This window comes from Oncorhynchus tshawytscha, linkage group LG02 (assembly GCF_018296145.1).
Source record: "Oncorhynchus tshawytscha isolate Ot180627B linkage group LG02, Otsh_v2.0, whole genome shotgun sequence".
NCBI classification, from domain to species: Eukaryota; Metazoa; Chordata; class Actinopteri; order Salmoniformes; family Salmonidae; genus Oncorhynchus; species Oncorhynchus tshawytscha.
Genome location: NC_056430.1, coordinates 25,913,656 through 25,937,314, shown reverse-complemented (window position 1 = coordinate 25,937,314; position 23,659 = coordinate 25,913,656). Strand labels below are relative to the sequence as shown.

Sequence of the window (23,659 nt, the reverse complement as noted above, 5' to 3'; positions counted from 1 at the left end):
ATGAGTATGTAAACAAAGTGGCATAGTTAAAGTGGCTAGTGATACATGTATTACATAAGGATGCAGTCAATGATATAGAGTACAGTATATACGTATGCATATGAGATGAATAATGTAGGGTAAGTAACATTATATAAGGTAGCATTGTTTAAAGTGGCTAGTGATATATTTACATCATTTCCCATCAATTCCCATGATTAAAGTGGCTGGAGTTGAGTCAGTGTCAGTGTGTTGGCAGCAGCCACTCAATGTTAGTGGTGGCTGTTTAACAGTCTGATGGCCTTGAGATAGAAGCTGTTTTTCAGTCTCTCGGTCCCAGCTTTGATGCACCTGTACTGACCTCGCCTTCTGGATGATAGCGGGGTGAACAGGCAGTGGCTCGGGTGGTTGATGTCCTTGATGATCTTTATGGCCTTCCTGTAACATCGGGTGGTGTAGGTGTCCTGGAGGGCAGGTAGTTTGCCCCGAGTGATGCGTTGTGCAGACCTCACTACCCTCTGGAGAGCCTTACGGTTGTGGGCGGAGCAGATGCCGTACCAGGTGGTGATACAGCCCGCCAGGATGCTCTCGATTGTGCATCTGAATAGAATAGAAGTTGTGAGTGCTTTTGGTGACAAGCCAAATTTCTTCAGCCTCCTGAGGTTGAAGAGGCGCTGCTGCGCCTTCTTCACGATGCTGTCTGTGTGAGTGGACCAATTCAGTTTGTCTGTGATGTGTATGCCGAGGAACTTAACTTGCTACCCTCTCCACTACTGTTCCATCGATGTGGATAGGGGGGTGTTCCCTCTGCTGTTTCCTGAAGTCCACAATCATCTCCTTAGTTTTGTTGACGTTGAGTGTGAGGTTATTTTCCTGACACCACACTCCGAGGGCCCTCACCTCCTCCCTGTAGGCCGTCTCGTCGTTGTTGGTAATCAAGCCTACCACTGTTGTGTCGTCCGCAAACTTGATGATTGAGTTGGAGCCGTGCGTGGCCACGCAGTCGTTGGTGAACAGGGAGTACAGGAGAGGGCTCAGAACGCACCCTTGTGGGGCCCCAGTGTTGAGGATCAGCGGGGTGGAGATGTTGTTGCCTACCCTCACCACCTGGGGGCGGCCCGTCAGGAAGTCCAGTACCCAGTTGCACAGGCCGGGGTCGAGACCCGGGGTCTCGAGCTTGATGACGAGCTTGGAGGGTACTATGGTGTTGAATGCCGAGCTGTAGTCGATGAACAGCATTCTCACATAGGTATTCCTCTTGTCCAGATGGGTTAGGGCAGTGTGCAGTGTGGTTGAGATTGCATCGTCTGTGGACCTATTTGGGCGGTAAGCAAATTGGAGTGGGTCTAGGGTGTCAGGTAGGGTGGAGGTGATATGGTCCTTGACTAGTCTCTCAAAGCACTTCATGATGACGGAAGTGAGTGCTACGGGGCGGTAGTCGTTTAGCTCAGTTACCTTAGCTTTCTTGGGAACAGGAACAATGGTGGCCCTCTTGAAGCATGTGGGAACAGCAGACTGGTATAGGGATTGATTGAATATGTCTGTAAACACACCGGCCAGCTGGTCTGCGCATGCTCTGAGGGCGCGGCTGGGGATGCCGTCTGGGCCTGCAGCCTTGCGAGGGTTTACACGTTTAAATGTCTTACTCACCTCGGCTGCAGTGAAGGAGAGTCCGCATGTTTTCGTTGCAGGCCGTGTCAGTGGCACTGTCCACCTTCCTCCCAGCGTTCTTAACCCCATCAGCTGTTCTGCTCTCTCAGCCCATCCATCTCATCTGCTCAGTCTACTGAACCTCACTTCCTCTGCTAATGGGGCAGCAGAGCACTAGGGTGACAGTCAATAACTGGGATGCTCTAGAGTCAACTACTAATCTGTTCATTCTCACATGTTGAAGATTGAAGACAGAAAGGGTTCAGCAGCCAAAAGTCTAATAAAAGAGTGATTGGAGTAGATACAGTATAGGTGTACTTTAACTGTCATTTACGTCCTTATGTTGTCAGTCCAGCTGTGAATAGATGCACCCTTCTTTCACTTAAATATGTCACTGGAATTCATTATCTTTCAGAACTTGCATTTTTCTGCCACTACCAAATTGGATTTAATGCTCACCATTAGACATGTTGAATTAAGTGGGCTATTGTTGTGGTAATCTGAGAATGGCGTGGGGTTAGTTTATTTTTAAAAGGCCCTTGAAACTCAGTTCATCTTCTCTGTTATGAATTTCAATACGAAAACAAAACGGCCTTCATTCACCAGAGAGCTCACGCATGGTGTGATAGTTACGGGCATTTGTATTGATGAAAACCTACACGTTCCCTGTCTGATTAAGTTGCCTATTGTCCATGGGGTTGGTTCTTATATAGGTCGGAATTTCAGATAGAATATCGAAAGGAACATAATAATAAACCAACTTTCCAAACGTGGGTCTGCTGCACTCTCTTCCTCTGTCAAAGTAAAAGTCCCCCCACAAGTTACCGCTTGCTTGCGCACATAAGGAGCACGTGCATTACTTTTATTTTGACATGTGTTGAAGCAGAGAGTAGGTGATATGGAATGCACCTGCTGCAAACCCACATTTATTTAAGTTTCTTTGGATATTTTGTCAAATTCCACCCTATAGAAGAACCAACCGCATGGCAATCGGCGGAATAAGTTCAAATGGAATTGTATTCAACATTCGTGACACAGTGGACGTGAAGCTAGCTTTGCTGTTTTGACAATAGCTTTTTTGCGTGCTGATGTCCAAGAGATAGCATCGGTGCATCACGCCTGAGTGTGATGGGGCCTGTGACGATGTGGACTGCAGCCAGCTAGTTATCTAGTTTCCTAACTCACTCATTCTCCTCTATTCCCCATTCATGGACCAAAACATAAGTGCCTGAATATGACCTGCTCATTTTTTATTTAGCTAGCTAGTGTTCTTGATACTGTGTAACATTATGTCAATGTATAAAATCGCTATGAAGGCCAAGTATGCATATCATCATCCTTGCAAGATGCTTTTAGCAACGCTGATATATTGACACTAGCGTTGTTGGGAATTGGGTTGCAAAAAAAACTTAACAGACGGCAGGAAGCCAGAAGTTATATAAAATTCAATTTCAACTTACTCTGCCGGTGGTCTGGATGGTTGGTCCTTATAACTGGGGAATAAAAATACTTTCCAAACGTGTGTCTGTTGGATTATTGTGGGTCTGTTTTATTTTGACATGAGGTAAACAGAAGAAGTGGGTCAACAACAGATCCACTTTTGGAAAGTCTTTAATAATACGTTCCCTTTAGACATTTTGTGTCAAATTCTGCTTGGCCTTCATAGCGACATTAGACATTATCAACGATGTTACACCGTATAAAGAACATTAGCTAGCTAAATAAAAATGTGGGCAGGTCATATTCAGGCAGTTATGTTTATTGAATGTGTATTGGTAAATACGAATACTGAAGGCCTAAATATTAGCTTTACATTGAAATATTTCCTGTTTACAAGTTAATGTTTATAATTAAAATTGAGGTACTTGAAGCTCACCTGTTTTGAAGTCTGAGTTTAATTTACCCCTTTTATTGGACCAAGAGGCATTGTTCAGGGAAGGGATAGGCAATTGAATTGTTTTCAGTCTGCTGAGGTTGTGAAACAAAGAGGGGCTATATTCCTAATGAACAATGTCATTGTAAGCTGTGCCATGTTGCTTATGCATTTGTATTTAGCTGTCTAGGGATCTTAAAGTTAATTCAGCAAAAACACATTTGTAACTCAATTTCCTTTTTTGTTTTGTGTACATAGTTTGGTATTTTCGTCATTCACTAATGTTATATGGACATCCTGCATTCCTGCACCTGTAAATAACCCATTCTGTCTCATTTTAGCACATACTGAAATAAGACAAGTATGTATACACAATGATACATTGTATATCGCCTTAAGAGCGTCATGTCATGCTTATAGGCTTTAGGGATGTTTTCTTAAGTTATACTGAGTGGGCTTACATAGTGACTGTCATGAACATGGCCCAATATGTCTGAGCCCTATGGCTTCATTTTAACGTCCCTGTTTCCTGTCTTGTAGGTTCAGGAGAGCTTGTCCAAAGGGCAGCAGGGGAAGGGCCAAACGAGGAGAGGGCACCATGGACATTGAGCAGGGGCCTCCAGCCTCTAGTGCCAGCAGCACTGGAGCCACTGCCACCAGTACCAATACGACCAGTAGCAGCACTACCACCAGCAGCAACAGCACAGGAAGGCAGGCTGTGCCTCAGATCTCTGTGTACAGCGGGATTCCTGACAGGCAGACGGTTCAGGTAAACTTCAGGGTAAAAAAACATGCCAGTCCAGTGTGACACACACCCACATACACGTGTTTTGCATAAACCGTTTTCTCCATTTGCGTTCCCTGCAATAATGAAATTGTCATTGCCCTACTGCCATCTGCTGGTTAAACCATGCATGCACTGTACATCGGCCAGTATTGTACTAAGCTCACTATGGAATTTACTACAATATTTATAATAAACAAGACTATTATTACATTTAGACGAAGGTGCAATTTGATAATGTTTTTGCATTGTTATTTGATGTAGTACACTGGCATCATGTAATCTATCATTACTGACGACAGCAGATCAGGGTTGCTATGGTTCCAGGCTCTGTCCTCTGCTATTTGACAATTGACCAATGTGAAACCCAGCTTGGATTAGGCTCTCCGTTTACCCTCCTCTGAAAGGGTGACTGACAGATCTTAGGTCTCTTCTATCCTTTCTAATGCATGCGCTCATCTGCCCGTAGGGAACTAGCAGCATTGTCACTACCGGCCTACTTAACATAGTGCAAGGCTTGTCATTTGGGCTCAATAAAAGAGAAGTGAATGGATGTTCATCACAATCTCCGCCCTCTTTTCCCCCTTGGAAGCTTAGGTCAGAGAAGCTCTATTAGGCTATGTGCTCTGGGTCAATCCATCTCTCATGTTGCTTTGACAACTATGCTGAGGTTGTCAGTAAAAAAAAATTATCATGAAGATTGAATAAAATATGTGCTCAAGGCCATAGGGGTGAGCATATGATGCAATTAAGTCCATTACAATGTGCAGGGGGTGCAGGAGTGAGGCTGTTCTCCCTATATGAGAAGCACATTTTGCAACGGGGACCAATATACCTTAGGAATCTCCCATACCTGATTTTCAATGGCTCAGTAAAAACAGTGCAATTGGGACTTATTTTTTTCAGAGCATTACTCCAACCTAGTACAAGTCCTTTTTAGAGCCTGTTGTTGAGAATGTTACCCCAACCGCTAACCTGTCTCTTTCTCCCTGTGTACTTAAGGTGATCCAGCAGGCATTGCACCGGCAGCCCAACACGGCTGCGCAGTACCTGCAGCAGATGTACGCAGCGCAGCAGCAGCACCTCATGCTGCAGACAGCAGCCCTCCAGCAGCAGCACCTGAGCAATGCACAGCTCCAGAGCCTAGCCGCCGTACAGCAGGTGAGCACTGGAGACACAAGAGACTGTTAAACTGGCAAATTAAACAGGCCGCCAGACAAGCTGTGTTAGTATTTTAACAAAGACGTGAGATAAGGTCAGTGCTGGGGTTAGGGTTCTGAAAGTTTAGTTAGTAAATCTAACAGTTATCTTCAGATTAAGAGAAATATACTGTAAGTGTTGATCCCCTAACTGTTCTCACCTGTCATGCCACAGGCCAGTATTGCGGCAGGAAGGCAGAGCTCCACCCAAAATGGCACTTCATCCCAGCAAACAGGATCATCCCAGGCCACAGTGAGTGCAGTGAGTCATGTCTAGTAACTTAGGGGCCGGGTTCATAGATGTGTAATGTTTTTGTTGTTGGTGGTGATCTGTAATCCTTTCTGTCTTCTCTGTCCTTTCCCCAGATTAACCTGACCACGTCCCCGGCTGCAGCCCAGCTGATCAGCCGAACCCAGAGTGTTAGCTCCGCCCCAGCCGGCAGCATCTCCCAGCAGGCCGTGCTCCTGGGCAGCACGTCCAGCCCCACCACCCTCACTGCGAGTCAGGCTCATATGTACCTGCGTGCCCAGATGGTAAATTCCCAGGAGCATGCCCACTGGCACACACTAGCTGGCTTAGCCACACTTCCGGAGGCTTAGTGTGATGGAAGTGTTTGTGTGTGCTGTTTGTGTCACCACTGTTGGAAGGAGTGTAGTAGGAAGGTTGTCCTGCACCTCAAACTGAATCAATTCAGTCTGACTACATCACATTTTTTAAAGAGTTTTGGACACATGATGCATGGGGAGAGTGAGTGTGAAAGAAAGCGACAGAGAAAAATCAGCTGCTTACAGTATTCTTTTTCTGTGCCCAAACCCATGGAGGAATTGTCTACATATACAGTACCAGTCAAAAGTTTGGACACCTCCTCATTCAAAGATTTTTCTTTATTTTTACTATTTTCTAAATTGTAGAATAATAGTGAAGACATCAAAACTAGAAAATAACACATGGAATCGTGTAATAACCCCCCAAAATTTAAACAAATCCAAATAGATTTGAGATTCAAACTTCATAGTTTTCATAGCTTTGCTATTATTCTGCAGTGTAGAAAATAGTAAAAGTAAAGAACATCCCAATGAGTAGGTGTGTCCAAACCTTTGACTGGTACTGTATGTTGGTGTGTGATTTTCAGGCACAGCAAAGCAACCTTGTGCAAGTAGCTAGGAGCCTAGGCCGTGCTGTTCCTTTGTCCCCCCAGCTCATCTTCACACCTACGGCCGCAGTGACTGCAGTCCAGTCTGAGAGCTCCACGCAGTCCTCTGGACAACAGTCTGCCCCCTCACAGGTACCCTATTATTATCTCAACTATAGGCTAATACCATACACACAGAGTTGCTGTAGTAACTGCACTAGATGGCATGTAATATCAGCACAGTGAACCATAATTCATACAGGTGGATAGCAGATGCATTATGTTTACAGTTATGCTGTGATAACTAATTTAGTCTAAAAAAGTGCATTTCTCACTAATTCTGGAGACCCTTGACTGTGGGGCACCCCACCTCTCTTGCCCCAGGCCATGTGTCATTGCCTCCAGCACCTGACCTCTGTGTCTTTTCAGGTCCAGAACCTGGCTATCCGTAGCCAGCAGGGGGCGACCATGTCCTCCTTTCAAACACACAACCTCCAGGCCCTCAGCCTAAAGCAGACCCCTGTCGCCATCCAGCCCTCTCCCCTGCTCAAAAACCCCAGCCAGGGGAGCCGGGGCTCTGGGGGGAAGGGCAGCTCATCCGACGTCCCCTTAGATGGGAGCAAGAAGGGGGAGAGCATTGTGACGGAGGTGTGCGCTATAAACATGAGTCGCAGCATCACAGCTTTGAGTGGCCAGCCTCTCAGCACTCCAGGTATGTATCAACCCAACGTTCGCTAGCTTCTACAGACACTGGCTTTCATATTATTTCATGAAGTTGACCCATTCCCCGCTTGGAGATTTAGGCAGGTTTGCTGAAATGATATATTGTTTTTTGTCCGGCATCACTAAATCCACTGGCTGTTGTGAGAAGGCATCATTTTGCTGAGCTCCATGATGACACTGAATACACTGCCCCTGTGACTGTTTGTAGTAAGCTAGCTAGATGTCAAGTGGCTAGATGTCAAGATAAAGCTTATTCGTTACAGCAGAGACATTCAATCCCCCCCTAGATCGAGCTCCCTGTTGCCTAAATTGTTTTGTGTGTAAAAAAATAAAATAACGCCCCTTGTGTGCACTCCCGGTAATACCATATACCCCAGTATGGTACAGAAATGGTATGAAAATCTGGATACCGCCCAACACCTACTCTGTGCCACAGATGCATCTTTTTAGACCACTTATTGTGTGACTGAAAGTCAGCAGCTGGGTGGTTTTGTCACAGAGAATGACTGTGTATATGCCAGCAGTTGAACAGATTAACTCTGACTATGTGTGTGAGAGAGTGCGTGTGCTAAGCACTGCATGGGTTAATTCTGTGTGTTGTGCCGTACGCCAGACTGGATGGATTAGCTGAGCGTGCGACTGCACAACTGTGTCTTTGTCTCACTTTGTTTAAGTAATGGATTCTGATGAAACTAAAGGAAGGATGAATCTAAAAACCTGGCTACATACACTTATAAAATTAACATCGGTTGCCATGGCAATGGCCATGGGGAACAGACAGGTGTGCCCTGGAGATGTGAGAAGTATTTTGTCAGTTCACAGTGGATGAGACAAGGGGGAGATGGGGTAGCAGCCGTGGTGCCTGGCGGACTGGGGTTTAGGGTTGGATAAGAAGCTTCAATTTATAGAGCTGGGTGACATGGACAAAAATCCGTAGCCTGAATTGATGTGATAAATAGAACGATAAGTTTATAACATTAATGTGCACCACATTTGTTTTAAATTATCCTTTAAACTGCTATTACTAGTTTGATGGTTGTAGCCATCAATTGTCCCATTAACGATCACCCATATTAGCAAACTTCACATTTCTCTAGTATGGGTTACTTATTGGAATGAAGGATACCCCTGCGATAATCCCTACTCTAACATCTTATTCTATATGCATTGGCATCAACTGGGTCATTCATTATATATGTTGGTTCTTCAATGGACTCTAAGGTATCACTTCAATGGACTCTAAGGTATCAGCATGCCTCAGTTCGGCTAGCCGAAGTCGGCTAGTCGAACCGAACGAGTGTGATCACATAACCCCTTAGAAAATCCTTTGCTTGAAAAATGAGGGGGAAAGTGTCAATAGTACTTTTTGTCCCTTTTGAGACACCGTAGCCAGTATACACTTCCTAAAAAATAGTCTGATTTAATCTATGATAACGCAAGAAATCTGTCATGAATTTACGTTTTTGCCGAGGAGATCATAGTCCCACAATTTTACATCTAACTTAAGATGCTTGGTGCAGTATTTCTCTATGAAAAAATGTGCATGAAAACAAGTGGTCTCTTTGTTGAATGACAACAAAGACGATTGAAGAATCCCTACTGTTGACCAATCACCGACGACGGGGCTTAGACTTTGGCTCCGAATTTCGGCTTGCCTCCAGAAAGATGTGTGTGCCTGAACAGCCGAAGGAAAAAGACCAAAACGTCACAAAATGTTGTCGTAACATGCACAAACTTTTCCAAACTATTTCGGTTCTGAAGCATGCGGACGCCTTTATTCTGTTAGGCAACAGAATTTTGTAATTTTGAAGAAGGAAATACTTCAATGAAACACAAGTCCAATCTACCCCTCAATAATAATACTATTAGGCTACATAACAAATGTCTAAAGCAGTTTTACTTTCAACATGCTGTGAGAGAACACAGCATAGGAATAGGCCGAGTTTGTGTTGCCGTCTATTTTAGGACCGAGTAGTAATTGAGCCATCGGAGAGAAGAAGAGAGCAGATCTTGTGGGAGCAGCAGTGTGTCTGCTATTCCTACCACAGACAGGAGCTCGTTTTCCCTTGAATAGGGATTGGCTGGAAGCAGCTGTTCTGTTCATTGTGTACTTTAGTCTTTTCATCACCTCCTCCTTGGCAGACAAGTCTTCCCAGCACCCTACTACACCCACAGAACAGCACCGCATCAAACCCCACAAAGACTACCTTCCAGACTAACAGTCTAGTTCTATGCCCCTGCTAACTGCACTGTGGTTTTCATTTTCTTCAACAAACAAATCCGGCCCTGGTGTCAAGTCTTCTCTTCAGTTGTCTTTGTGATTTGAAGCATAGCTTTAAGTTGGTTTTTAGCTAAGCATCTGTTTACGTGTTTGGACTGAGTGTAGTACACCTGAAAGGATCTCCCCATTCTCTGTTAAGTCACCAAGCCCTTGAGTGCTTCCATGTACCCATACATAGTATCTCCATTACTTACTCCTTTTAACAAGCACTTAAAACACAATTAGTATAGATATGTTTGACATGTACACAGTTTATTAGGTACCTCACCCTGTTCATAAAAATGGTTTCGGTCCTACAGACAGTGAATCATGTTGCCGTGGTTTGCTATATAAAGTAGGCAGACAAGCATCGAGGATTTCAGTTACTGTTCGATTGAACGTTAGAATGGGGAAAACTGACCTAAGCGACTGAGCGTGGTATGATCTTCGGTGCTAGGCGCGCCGGTTACAGTATCTCAGAAAGGTCTGGCCTCCTGGGCTTTTCGAGCATGATGGTGTCTAGGGTTTCCCCGAGAATAGTGTGACAAATAAAAAAAACATCCAATCAGCTGCAGTCCTGTGGGCGAAAACAGCTCGTCAAAGGAGAATGGCAAGAATTGTGCAAGCAAACAGGCAGGCCACAAACAGGCAAATTACAACCGCGGTGTGCAGAATGGCATCTCGGAGCGCACAACTCGTCGGTCCCTGTCACGGATGGGCTATTGCAGCAGACGACCACACCTGTTTCCACTTCTATCAGCTAAAAACAAGAAGAAGCAAGAGATCACTAACACTGGACAATTGAGGAGTGGAAAAACATTGCCTGGGCCGACGAATCCCGGTTCCTGTTGTGTCATGCTGATGGCAGTCAGGATTCGGCATAAGCAGCATGAGTCCATGGCCCCATCCTGCCTGGTGTCAACGGTGGTAGTGTAATGGTGTGGGGAATGTTTTCCTGGCACACGTTAGGTCTCTTGATACCAATTGAGCAACGCCACAGCATATCTGAACATTGTTGCTGACCAGGTGCATCCCTTCATGGCAACAGGTTGGTCCGACACGGTACTAGACAGGTGTACCTAATAAGCTGGCCAATGAGTAGTTTTTCTCAAGCTGTGTTAAGATGTGTGTAAAGTGATTTACACTGATGTGTCGGTGAGGTTTCTAAACTAAAGCAGCAGCAGTCGATTGCAGAAACTCAGGGATTTTCCAAGATCTGCTGTTGAAACATTTCCTCTAGACATCCTGAAACAACACACAGGCATGGGGGAGTGGTAGCGGAGGGGGGTCCGGACTGAGTCATTCCACTCCTTAATCCCAAGGCCTTGAGGGAGAAAGGCATTTCAATGAATCCCCCTTTCTCTCCTTCCAAGACATTTCTCTGTTACTCATTAAAATGCTTGAAAAAGCTGTCAAGCAGGACTCTGAGTTCTGTTTCTTGTATCCGGTGAGCACCGGTTGGGAAATCCACTCATCTGTTCACACAAGGGCTAGCTAGGTCTATTTGCTGAATTGATAGTCGATAGTCATTATTATACAACCTCTGTTTTCTATTTATCCTTAATGAGGGCTGGGTGGTAGGTGCTATCATGTAATGTAACACTTTACTGTGTTATCATGTAATTGAGAGTATCCATCCAGGGCTTTTATCATAATACTTTCTGGAAGATGTCGGTCTTTACCCTGTACTTAGTGAAACCATAGCTAACCACATGCTGTGGTTTACATAGAGTTTTGCCGTGTGAAAATCAAACACTTTCCAGCAGATCCTGTGGTATAAATAACTAATGACATGCAATTCTGCCGGATGGAAACGTCTCTATTTTCACAGCAGGGTAGAGATTGTGGTTACAGAGAAACATTCAGACCAGATGGAGTCTATCCCACACAAAATATACAGATAAGGAGTGGGACCCTTATATATTTGGCATCAATCCATAATCAAAAGAGATCCACAAAGGTTAATGTTAGACACCTTTAGTTTACTAAAATCATGAAGCTACTGTTAGACCATAGGGCTTACTCCTGAGACAAACAGCTTAACAGCTCCTAGGAGAGATGATGCATTACAACCCTTTCTCTATATTTCAGTAATGATGAGGGCCAGATCCAACCTCATTGTTTCCTAGGGAAAATTTCTTGGGAAACTGAAGGTTTGGGGGATTGATTCACAGATAACTACATACAGCATGTCATAGATTATTGGCTTCTTATTACCCTCTTGCTTTATTCCTGCATCTGTCTGGCCCGGGGTGGCAGGTAGCCTAGCAGTTAAGAGCGTTGAGCCTGTAACCGAAAGGTCACTGGTTTGAATCCCCGAGCCGCCGAGGTGAAAAATGTCTATGTGCCCTTGGCAAGGCACTTAACCCTAATTGCTCCTTTAAATTGCTCTGGATAAGAGCGTCTGCTAAACATTTTTTATTTTATTATATTGCCCTCTTGCTTTCCAACCTCACATGTCTGGCCCGGGGCTACTCTGTTGGTGTGTAGAGCACTTTTCACTAAATGACAGTATTTGATTGGTTCTGGGAAGATATGGGTCCTGGTTGTAATTTTGTCAGTAAAAACCCTGTCAGGTGATAATAGACCCTTTGGAGACATTAGTGAGTATGTCTGGTCAAAACCTTGACAACGGTTTAGGGCAAGTCTGTCTTGTGCTCTTTGATGTTACATTTTGCCAACAGTAGGTGTACTACTGGCAAAGGAGAGTAAAGAAACAAAACATTATTCCACTCTTCAATTGTTTTTTGAGTTAGGTAGAGTCCATTTTCCTTTTGTGTACAGACTTAACTGTCAGATTTTTTATGTATCCTATTTCTCAATTTCTGTTCCAGCATACACCCAGATACACCCTTCCCACTCCCTGGTCCAGCAGCATAAGCAACAGCAGTTTGTGATCCAGCAGACCCATGCTTCCCAGAGGACCCAGGGACAGCTACTGCAGACTGCCTCCATCCAACCCCACCTGCAGACTCCCTCCCTGGTCCCCCAGTCCCCCAGCCAGGCAGGCCCTGTCCCTGTGCTGCCCAAGCCTGCCTCTCACCACCAGCCCTCTACACCCAGCCAGCAGGCAACCATCTTCCACTCCACCATCAGCCCACATGCTCTCCACTCCAGCCTGAGCCAGACCAAAGCCCAGCCAGTGCAACTCACAGCCATCAACCTCCAGATACAACCAGCGCTCTCACAGGTGAGTACACAGCAGTAACAACAAGAAGTATGGAAGAGGATCACTCTCTCACAATATACAATGAATCAGTAAACAAAATACTATATATCAGTAATTTCTAATCAATAGTCAAATATTGTGTTTCACTAAACTCTTTCTCCCTTCTCTCTCTATTCTATTACGGGCTTCCAGGCTTCTCGATTGGTCCAGGACAGTAAAGGACAGGAGAAGCCAAAGTCATTGGTGGTCAGGGAGCTCTGCCCAACTCCCAGTGTAGAGCAGCAGCCCACCCCATTTACCCCCTCTGCCCCGTCTCCACCACAAGCCACCAAGCCAGCAGAGCAGCCCAGGACTGACCCAGTTATGCCCATCAGCCAACCACAAGGTAACAGGACTTTTGGTTTTAATAAGTTAACAAGTTTTTATCACCCACTTTCTTAGTTATGTTGCCTAGGGGCAGGACTGTAACTAGGGGTCTATTGTTGTCATATCATATTTGCAACCAATTACAACCTTGGAGAACCAGACCAAAGATCAGTCGCTCTGCTATGTACTGCTCTCCAGGTGTGGAGGCAGATCTGTTGTCTTATTATTTATTGTAAGCTGTGCTCGTCGTTTTGAGTCAGGGTGAAGAATTTTGTCTGATTATCCCCAATGGGACCATTGAGGAGAAGTGAAAAGTGTTCCAGTCAAGGAGAGTTAAATGATAGATGTTTCAAATTATCATGGTCAGGAAAATGTGTGTATCTATCCATCTATCTTTCACTCAAATGGAAAATAATCTGTGTTTTATGATGGTAGTCTTACACTTGCACACTAAGGCCCATTCAAAATGCTGAACGTGCAGATTCTATTAAGAGCTTTCATTTTTATTGCTACTTTTCTTGTAAAAATGAAAAATGTAAACCCACAAGGCTCCTTTTTTATGCTTGGGTGTGAATGCATAGTTGAGGTGCTCCACTTGTTCAAAATAAACATACAGTTATCTTTGATGTCTAAAAATAGAGCGGTAGGCCTGCAAGACCACTGGCTGTCTGCTTGGAACAGATTGCAACACATTCAGAGCCTGCTGAGTGGTTGAACATATCCCAAAGTTACAGATTTAAAAAAAAAAAAAAAAAACTTTTATTTAACCAGGCAAGTCAATTAAGAACAAATTCTTATTTACAATGACAGCCTAGGAACAGTGGGTTAACTGCCTGTTCAGGGGCAGAATGACAGATTTGTACCTTGTCAGCTCGGGGGTTTAAACTTGCAACCTTCCGGTTACTAGTCCAACACTCTAACCACTAGGCTACCCTGCCGCCCCAACTAGCCAACTGCTCCTGGTTTTAATGGAGTCCATGGTATTTATTGTGCATCTTTCGACAGACATACCAAGAAATGTGCAGTATAATATGTTGCCATATAAAGAGAAATGGTTTGCAAGAATTGTCTGCAACATTGGGCCACAGGACCTACATTTGTATAAAGTGGTTCCTGTATTCCAGTAGTTATTCAGATAGATTTGAGACCTGTGAGTTTTCAGGGCTAAGATTATAGATGTGAGAAAAACCAGAAATGTATATGTCAACATAAGTGAAGTGTTTCTATTTTAATGTGTGGAAATTGAATAGTAAACTCAAGAAAAGAAAAAAAGAAACGTCCTCTCACTGTCAACTGCGTTTATTTTCAGCAAACTTAACATGTGTAAATATTTGTATGAACATAACAAAATTCAACAACTGAGACATATACTGAACAAGTTCCACATACATGTGACTAACAGAAATGGAATAATGTCAACCACCCGAGCCACTGCCTGTTCACCCCGCTATCATCCAGAAGGCGAGGTCAGTACAGGTGCATCAAAGCTGGGACCGAGAGACTGAAAAACAGCTTCTATATCAAGGCCATCAGACTGTTAAACAGCCACCACTAACATTGAGTGGCTGCTGCCAACACACTGACAATGACACTGACTCAACTCCAGCCACTTTAATAATGGGAATTGATGGGAAATGATGTAAATATATCACTAGCCACTTTAAACAATGCTACCTTATATAATGTTACTTACCCTACATTATTCATCTCATATGCATACGTATACACTGTACTCTATATCATCGACTGCATCCTTATGTAATACATGTATCACTAGCCACTTTAACTATGCCACTTTGTTTACATACTCATCTCATATGTATATACTGTACTCGATATCATCTACTGTATCTTGCCTATGCTGCTCTGTACCATCACTCATTCATATATCCTTATGTACATATTCTTTATCCCCTTACACTGTGTATAAGACAGTAGTTTTGGAATTGTTAGTTAGATTACTTGTTGGTTATTACTGCATTGTCGGAACTAGAAGCACAAGCATTTCGCTACACTCGCATTAACATCTGCTAACCATGTGTATGTGACAAATAAAAATTTGATTTGATGTATTACCCTGGCCACATCTGCTGTCCTCATGCCTCCTTGCAGCATGCCTAAGCCACCTTCACACAGATGAGCAGGGACCCTGGGCATCTTTCTTTTTGTGTATTTTTGAGTCAGTAGAAAGGCCTCTTCAGTGTACTAAGTTTTTATAACTGTGACCTTAATTGCCTACGTTAGTGTCTGAACGACCATTCCACAGGTGCATGTTCATTAATTGTTTATGGTTCATTGAACAAGCAAGGAAAACAGTGTTTAAATCCTTTACAGTTAAGATCTGTGAAGTTATTTGGATTTTTACAAATGATCTCTGAAAGACAGGGTCCTGAAAAAGGGTCGTTTCTTTTTCTTTTTTTTTGCTGAGTATATATGAGCAGAGTACCTGTCTATGGAGAGAGAGAAAAAAAGGGCGGTACCCTATTAAAGTATTTCATTCTTCAGCTCTGCCTGCCTCTCACAATTCGAGCTGGGTCGAGCGAGCGTCTCCGCTCTGTCTTGCCTGCTTTGTACAGTTGACTGGATTCTCGCTTTCAATGAGAGAGGCAGGTGACGGCGCGTTTTTGTATTGAATCGGAAAAAAGCGCAAGTGAAGCGGGCAGGAATACGTTTGGTGAGCGAGTTCTTGTTATTTCACTTTTGAGATGGGACAGTTTAACTTTTGCAGTACTTTGAAAATGTTTATCATTGTTGCAAGTAGCTACCGAATCGTCTGCTGTTTTCATACATAGCTAACTACTAACGTTACTCGTTTACCGTAGCCATACGTGTTTTTGCTTTGAAAATTGCAAACTAGTGGTCGACCCGTCAAAAATGAGCGATGTTTTGGACTCGAATTACTTTTGACAGCCGTTTGTTTTCTCTTCATATTTTGATATCGTGATCAATTTACATAACTATAATACGCGTCTAGTGAGTGACATTACAAACACTTGATATTCGAAGTGGACCCCTTTGCACATGATTTGGCAGGTGGATGATAGATACAGTATATGATGCAAATTTGCATGAGTACTTAAACGACTGTACAGTAGAGAACGTTAACTACATACTCTGAATAAATATTTTAGCATAATTAAAGTGAAATGAATCTATAAAAAAAATGTGTAGACATTTTGGCAACACATTGCATAATTTTCAATTATGTTAACTACGGCTTTGTTTTGTCATTGGCAGGAGTCCCTACTACCAAGAGGTTGAATGCTGCACCTGAGACACCACCCCCAGCCATGACATCAGGAAATGAGAACGAGGCACCCACTGTGACCGGCAGCACCCCCCAGAATGGAGAGAACAAGCCACCCCAGGCCATCGTCAAGCCCCAGGTCCTCACCCACGTCATTGAGGGCTTTGTCATCCAGGAGGGTGCTGAACCCTTCCCTGTAAGTGCCCTCTCCCATGGTACTCCTTAGCAGCTACCAGTAAGCAACATGTCACCATTTCGAGTGCATTCCCACAGGGACATGTCCCTATTGTTTGTTTTTATTGCCAATCATACAACTGCACTTACCGTGCTAAGCAATGATAAAGGGCAATGCCTTTCTATTGGTTAACTTAGTAATGAATTCTAGTGGGGCGGGAGAAAGGCCTAGTGGTTAGAGCGTTGGACTAGTAACCGGAAGGTAGCGAGTTCAAATCCCGAGCTGACAAGGTACAAATCTGTCGTTCTGCCCCTGAACAGGCAGTTAACCCACTGTTCCCGAGGCCGTCATTGAAAATAAGAATTTGTTCTTAACTGACTTGCCTCGTTAAATAAAGGTTAAAAAAAAAAAATGAATTCCAGTAGCCTACTGTAGTTCCAAAGCAGTGTATACAGAGATGTCTGTGAAAGAAGGCGCACAAATGTTAAGACCACCTTCCCAGTGTTATCATTCTGATTAAAGATGGCATCCTAGTGGATGTTTGCTGCACAAGTCTTTTCTCAGGCTTTATTATAGCTTATGGACACTGCATGGTAAGTTTGCCATTGTAGTATTACTGTCATAGCTTGGAAAGAGTAGCATTCATGTGTCACCCTCTGTCTTAACCAGATTGAGCGGTTGCCTGTAATGATGGACAGCCCAAAGAAGCTGCATGAGCAGCTCTCCTCTGACCCAGACAAGACCCCTGTTAGTAACCCCACCAACACCACAGACTCTGAGACAGAGGAGCTGACCCCTCAAGGTAAGGGAGATAATGGCTGGAGTGATTAAAGGCATGTTATTTGACTATAAACCCCATAATGGACTTTCTAAATACTAACAATTCAGCTGTAAGAGATGTTGTTGATTGACTATTTTGATTTGCACACAGAACTAAAAGACCAAGAGGATTCAGATGCCCCCAAACTGAGATGTGAATTCTGTGGCTGGGTGGACTTTGCCTACAAATTCAAGGGGTCAAAACGGTTCTGTTCCATGGTGTGTGCGAAAAGGTAAGTCACATTTGATGGGCCATTTTCTATGCTTTGACTGGGTTATAGCCCTCAGGGTCAGAGCTTCTCAGTAGTGTTGTCTTGGGATGGTAGTGGCCATAACAGCTATTATCGTTGTTGTGGTGGAATAGGTATAATGTTGGGTGCACTAAGCGGATAGGCCTCTTCCGTCCAGAGAGGAGCAAAGCATCCAACCGCTGGCGTAGAAGGTCACACAACAGCTGCCGCCAGAGTGTCGAACCTAAGAAGCAGGTAGGATCCTCTCCTACTTCTCCACTGACAGGACAGCTCTCCTGTGAATTAACATGCTCCCCTCAGTGACACCAGGGCTGACTCATGGGTTTTATGTTACAGAAGCTTTTCCCTACACCTCAGCAGACTCAGGGAGGTTCAGTGTCCTCCCCGCTCCCCTCCCAACCCAGCCATGAGGAGTCCAGCCCCTGCTCAGACATGTCCAGCTATGAGGAGCCTCTGTCACCCCTGTCAGGAGCCAGCTCAGGTCCCACAGCACCCCAGGCATTGTCACACCAGGCAGGGAGAGGCTCAGACCAAGAGGCCCCCCGAGGCAGAGAGCTGCCACTCCTCACTCAGCACTTCCTGCCCAACGACTCCACCAAGTGGAATGTAGAAGAAGTCTACGAGTTTATCCACTCCCTTCCAGGTCAGTCTCATACAAACACTACATGACCAAAAGTATTTGGACACCTGCTCATTGAACATCATTCTAAAATCATGGGCATTAATATGGAGTTGGACCCCCCCACACACACACACACAGACTCCCCCTTTGATGCTATAATAGCCTCCACTCTTCTGGGAAGGCTTTCCACTAGATATTGGAACATTGCTTCGAGGACTAGTGAGCCACGAGCATTAATGAGGTTGGGCAATTAGGCTTGGCTTGCAGTCAGCTTTCCAATTCATCCCAAAGGTGTTCGATGGGGTTGAGGTCAGGGCTCTGTGCAGGCCAGTCAAGTTCTTCCACACCTATCTCGACCAACCATTTCTGTATGGACCTTGCTTTGCGCATGGAGCCATTGTCATGCTGAAACAGGAAAGGGCATTCCCCGAACTGTTGCCACAAAGTTGAAGCACAGAATCATCTAGATTGTCATTGTATGCTGTAGCGTTATTTCACTTCACTGGAACTAAGGGGCCTAGTCCGAATCATGAAAAACGGCCCTAAACCATTACTCCTCCTCCACCAAACTTTACATTTGGCACTATGCATTGGGGCAGGTAACATTCTCCTGGCATCCGCCTAACCCAGATTCGTCCATCGGACTGCCAGATGGTGAAGCATGATTCATCACTCCATAGAATGTGTTTCCACTGCGCCAGTCCAGTGGTTGCGAGCGTTACACTACTCCAGCCGACGCTTGGCATTGCGCATGGTGATCTTAGGCTTGTGTGCTGCTAATTTTTGTCTTGTGTGCGGCTGCTCGGCCATGGAAACCCATTTTATGAAACTCCCGATGAACAGTTCTTCTGCTGATGTTGCTTTGAGGCAGTTTCAAACTCTGTAGTGAGTGTTGCTACATGCTTCATCACTCAGCGGTCCCGTTCTGTGAGCTTATGTAGCCTACCACTTTGTGGTAGCCATCGTTGCTTCAAGACGTTTCTACTTTACAATATCAACACTTACAGTTGACCGGTGCGGCTCTAGCAGGGCAGAAATGTGATAAACTGACTTGTTGGAAAGGTGGCATCCTATAACTGTTCCACGTTGCAAGTCATTGATCTCTTCAGTAAGGCCAATTTGTCTATGGCAGTGGTTCTCAATCCTGGTCCTTGGGATCCAAAGGGGTGCACATTTTTGTTTTTGCCCTAGCATTACACACCTGACTCAAGACTCATCAAATGACTTTGATGACTATCATTTGAATCAGCTGTGTAGTGCTAAAAAAAAAAATGCCTGAAACAAAAATGTGCAGCCCTTTGGGTCCACAGGGCCGGGGTTGAGAACCAGTGGTCTATGGAGATTGCATGGCTGTGTACTCGATTTTATACGCCTGTCAGCAATGGGTGTGGCTGAAATAGCCGAATCCACTAATTTGAAGGGGTGTCTACATATACACACACAAGTGTGTGTATACACTGCTAAAAAAAATAAAGGGAACACTTAAACAACACAATGTAACTCCAAGTCAATCACACTTCTGTGAAATCAAACTGTCCACTTAGGAAGCAACACTGATGGACAATAAATTTCACATGCTGTTGGTCAAATGGAATAGACAACAGGTGGAAATGATAGGCAATTAGCAAGACACCCCCAATAAAGGAGTGGTTCTGCAGGTGGTGACCACAGACCACTTCTCAGTTCCTATGCTTCCTGGCTGATGTTTTGGTCACTTTTGAATGCTGGCGGTGCTTTCACTCTAGTGGTAGCATGAGAAGGAGTCTACAACCCACACAAGTGGCTCAGGTAGTGCAGCTCATCCAGGATGGAACATCAATGCGAGCTGTGGCAAGAAGGTTTGCTGTGTCTGTCAGCGTAGTGTCCAGAGCATGGAGGCGCTACCAGGAGACAGGCCAGTACATCAGGGGATATGGAGGAGGCCGTAGGAAGGCAACAACCCAGCAGCAGGACCGCTTCTGCCTTTGTGCAGGAGGAGCACTGCCAGAGCCCTGCAAAATGACCTCCAGCAGGCCACAAATGTGCATGTGTCTGCTCAAACGGTCAGAAACAGACTCCATGAGGGTGGTATGAGGGCCCGACGTCCACAGGTGGGGGTTGTCCTTACATACAGCCCAACACCGTGCAGGACGTTTGGCATTTGCCAGAGAACACCAAGATTGGCAAATTCGCCACTGGCGCCCTGTGCTCTTCACAGATGAAAGCAGGTTCACACTGAGCACATGTGACAGACGTGACAGAGTCTGGAGACCCCGTGGAGTACGTTCTGCTGCCTGCAACATCCTCCAGCATGACCGGTTTGGCGGTGGGTCAGTCATGGTGTGGGGTGGCATTTCTTTGGGGGGCCGTACAGCCCTCCATGTGCTCGCCAGAGGTAGCCTGACTGCCATTAGGTACCGAGATGAGATCCTCAGACCCCTTGTGAGACCATATGCTGGTGCGGTTGGCCCTGGGTTCCTTCTAATGCAAGACAATGCTAGACCTCATGTGGCTGGAGTGTGTCAGCAGTTCCTGCAAGAGGAAGGCATTGACGCTATGGACTGGCCCGCCCGTTCCCAGGACCTGAATCCAATTGGGCACATCTGGGAAATCATGTCTCGCTCCATCCACCAACGCCACGTTGCACCACAGACTGTCCAGGAGTTGGCGGATGCTTTAGTCCAGGTCTGGGAGGAGATCCCTCAGGAGACCATCCGCCACCTCATCAGGAGCATGCCCAGGTGTTGTAGGGAGGTCATACAGGCACGTGGAGGCCACACACACTACTGAGCCTCATTTTGACTTGTTTTAAGGACATTACATCAAAGTTGGATCAGCCTGTAGTGTGGTTTGAGTGTGACTCCAAATCCAGACTTCCATGGGTTGATACATTTGATTTCCATTGATAATTTTTGTGTGATTTTGTTGTCAGCACATTCAACTATGTAAAGAAATATTTCATTAATTCAGATCTAGGATGTGTTATTTTAGTGTTCCCTTTATTTTGTTGAGCAGTGTATATTCGGGCATTTAGTTAGGCCTACACCATAACTACATTATTTTGAAGGCATGTTGTAGTAGTGATAGTATGCTTATTTCCCCCCTGGGGATGAAAAAAGTTTAATTAATCTGTGGATTGTCTAATGTAGACAGTGCTCATGAATTGTCTTTGAAATTAGATGGTCAAATTATTAGTCACATGCGCCAAATACAACAGGTGTAGACCTCAGGGGCTTGTAAATAAGCATTTCACTAACCATGCAGTTTTAAAAAATATGAATAAGAAATAAAAGTAACAAGTAATTAAAGAGCAATATAAAATAACAATAACGAGAGACTATACCGGAGGGGTACCGGTACAGAGTCAATGTGCGGGGGCACCGGTTTGTTGAGGTAATATGTGCATGTAGGTAGAGTTATTAAAGTGACTGCAGAGATAACACAGAGTAGCAGCGTTATTTAACTGGTTCACTGTGGCTTGTTCTTCCTAGGCTGCCAGGAGATAGCAGATGAGTTCCGCTCGCAGGAGATAGATGGACAGGCCATGCTCCTACTGAAAGAGGACCACCTTATGAGTGCCATGAATATTAAACTGGGACCTGCACTTAAGATCTACGCACACATCAACATGCTCAAAGACTCTTAGCCATGATGGGTCGATATAGTGCTGGTTTGTTGTATGGTGTGCGTATGTCTGTGTATGGTGTGCGTATGTCTGTGTATGGTGTGCGTATGTCTGTGTATGGTGTGCGTATGTCTGTGTATGGTGTGCGTATGTCTGTGTATGGTGTGCGTATGTCTGTGTATGGTGTGCGTATGTCTGTGTATGGTGTGCATATGTCTGTGTATGGTGTGCATATGTCTGTGTTTGGTGGGAAGGGGTCACACTCTGGGACTAGACAAAACATGTCGCCATCGCACTGATGACTACCTGACCTCTGCACTACCATCTTTCATCCCACCTTTGGATTGGCTACTTCACGGTACGTTTAGCCATGGCCTGCAAACAGACAACTGATCATCCCTTTGGCTGTCAAAAAGAACAGTTTACAGTAAATTTAATGGACTGACTGCCTTAGAATAATGGCACTAATAGTGCAAAAAGCACTGCAAGGATACATTTGTATCTGAAATACTTCCTCCTGAGATATAATTGTGAATTGAATTATCGTTGACTGCATATGTAGTATGTTTCTTTTGGTGCTGATGTTATTGACAGCCATACATGTACTTTGTGTGTCCTGGGACAAATGAAAGCCGTCGCCAGTCTGAGTCTTATCCAACAGATGCTAAGCTCTATTTTGTAATGATCACCAACTATACACATACATACACTGCATGGCCTTTGACTTTGCTCAGAGCAGTTTACACTATGCTTTGAGACATTGATTTTGGTTTGTGATATTGATTTTGGTTTCATGTACAAAATTGTTATTTCCCTGTACATTGTACTGGTTTAGAAGACACAACCTTTTTTCAAAATGTGATTTACCAAGACATCATGCCATACCTTATTTATTACTGAGTCAGATTTCACATCCTGTGATCTTCTATGACAGCATGTGTTGACTCTACCCTAGTGGTGAAAAGACCACTAGGAACTCACTTTTGACATTCACCATCGTACCTCTTACTCCACTAGCACTTCAAATTATTGGTTCTGTTCTCTTTAGTTTTAATTAATACAACCAAAATGACTTGATTGGGTCTGAAATTAATAAGTTGTTGGGCTATTTTGCTCCTGAGAAAGACTTAGTTCTGTATGAGTCTAAAGCTGCCTGTATTTTTGCTTTTAAGTTATCCATGTTATATAAATCATGTATTTAGAAATATGCAAACATGTAAATATCATGGCTTGAGGGAAGTGTCTTTTTAGTGTTTTTATAAAAATCTTGTTTACTTGTGCTTGTTGTCATGTAATGAATGGTCGATTGTGTTTTGTTTGATAATACTCTGTCAAATGCCTGTATTTATCAAATAAATGATTTTGTTATGCAACATTTTTCAATGATAAATAATCTGAAACAAGTTATTTGTCTTTTTGTGTAAAAAGCTATGTTCTAGAGTTTGATATTATGGCAAGTTCAGTACAGTAGCAAGATCCTTTATGATTTGCAGTTCTTAACAGAACTCTGAAAGATCCTTCTTCCTTCCTGTATCTTAACATGAGTATGTATTACATTAGTTAAGTGCACATTGTAACATATACCGAAGAAAAATATAAACGCAACAATTTAAAAGATTTTACTGAGTTCAAATCATCTCAAATCAAATCAAATCAAATTTTATTTGTCACATACACATGGTTAGCAGATGTTAATGCGAGTGTAGCGAAATGCTTGTGCTTCTAGTTCCGACAATGCAGTAATAACGAGCAAGTAATCTAACTAACAATTCCCAAAAAAAACTACTGTCTTATACACAGTGTAA

The 23,659-nt window shown here is 44.1% G+C and overlaps 1 protein-coding gene across 8 annotated transcripts in view; it reads left to right on the top strand.

The window, feature by feature from the left end:
- The window catches only part of LOC112218854 (polyhomeotic-like protein 2), a 39,198-nt gene extending 15,941 nt beyond the window's left edge, over window positions 1-23,257 (top strand). For 3 of the 8 annotated variants that reach the window (XM_042295731.1, XM_042295732.1, XM_042295718.1), the window contains 14 exons: window positions 4,043-4,283; window positions 5,289-5,447; window positions 5,661-5,747; window positions 5,852-6,019; window positions 6,619-6,771; window positions 7,048-7,330; window positions 12,436-12,791; window positions 12,963-13,155; window positions 16,374-16,579; window positions 17,228-17,360; window positions 17,490-17,610; window positions 17,742-17,862; window positions 17,965-18,271; window positions 21,721-23,257. In XM_042295731.1, the coding sequence (XP_042151665.1) occupies window positions 4,101-4,283; window positions 5,289-5,447; window positions 5,661-5,747; window positions 5,852-6,019; window positions 6,619-6,771; window positions 7,048-7,330; window positions 12,436-12,791; window positions 12,963-13,155; window positions 16,374-16,579; window positions 17,228-17,360; window positions 17,490-17,610; window positions 17,742-17,862; window positions 17,965-18,271; window positions 21,721-21,875 (2,625 nt within the window). In that variant the 5' untranslated portion in view covers window positions 4,043-4,100 and the 3' untranslated portion in view covers window positions 21,876-23,257. The remainder of the gene's footprint in view (window positions 1-4,042; window positions 4,284-5,288; window positions 5,448-5,660; window positions 5,748-5,851; window positions 6,020-6,618; window positions 6,772-7,047; window positions 7,331-12,435; window positions 12,792-12,962; window positions 13,156-16,373; window positions 16,580-17,227; window positions 17,361-17,489; window positions 17,611-17,741; window positions 17,863-17,964; window positions 18,272-21,720) is intronic. The other 5 variants (XM_042295727.1, XM_042295729.1, XM_042295723.1 and 2 more) reach the window with 5 other exon arrangements.
- The last annotated feature ends 402 nt before the right edge of the window (window positions 23,258-23,659 follow it).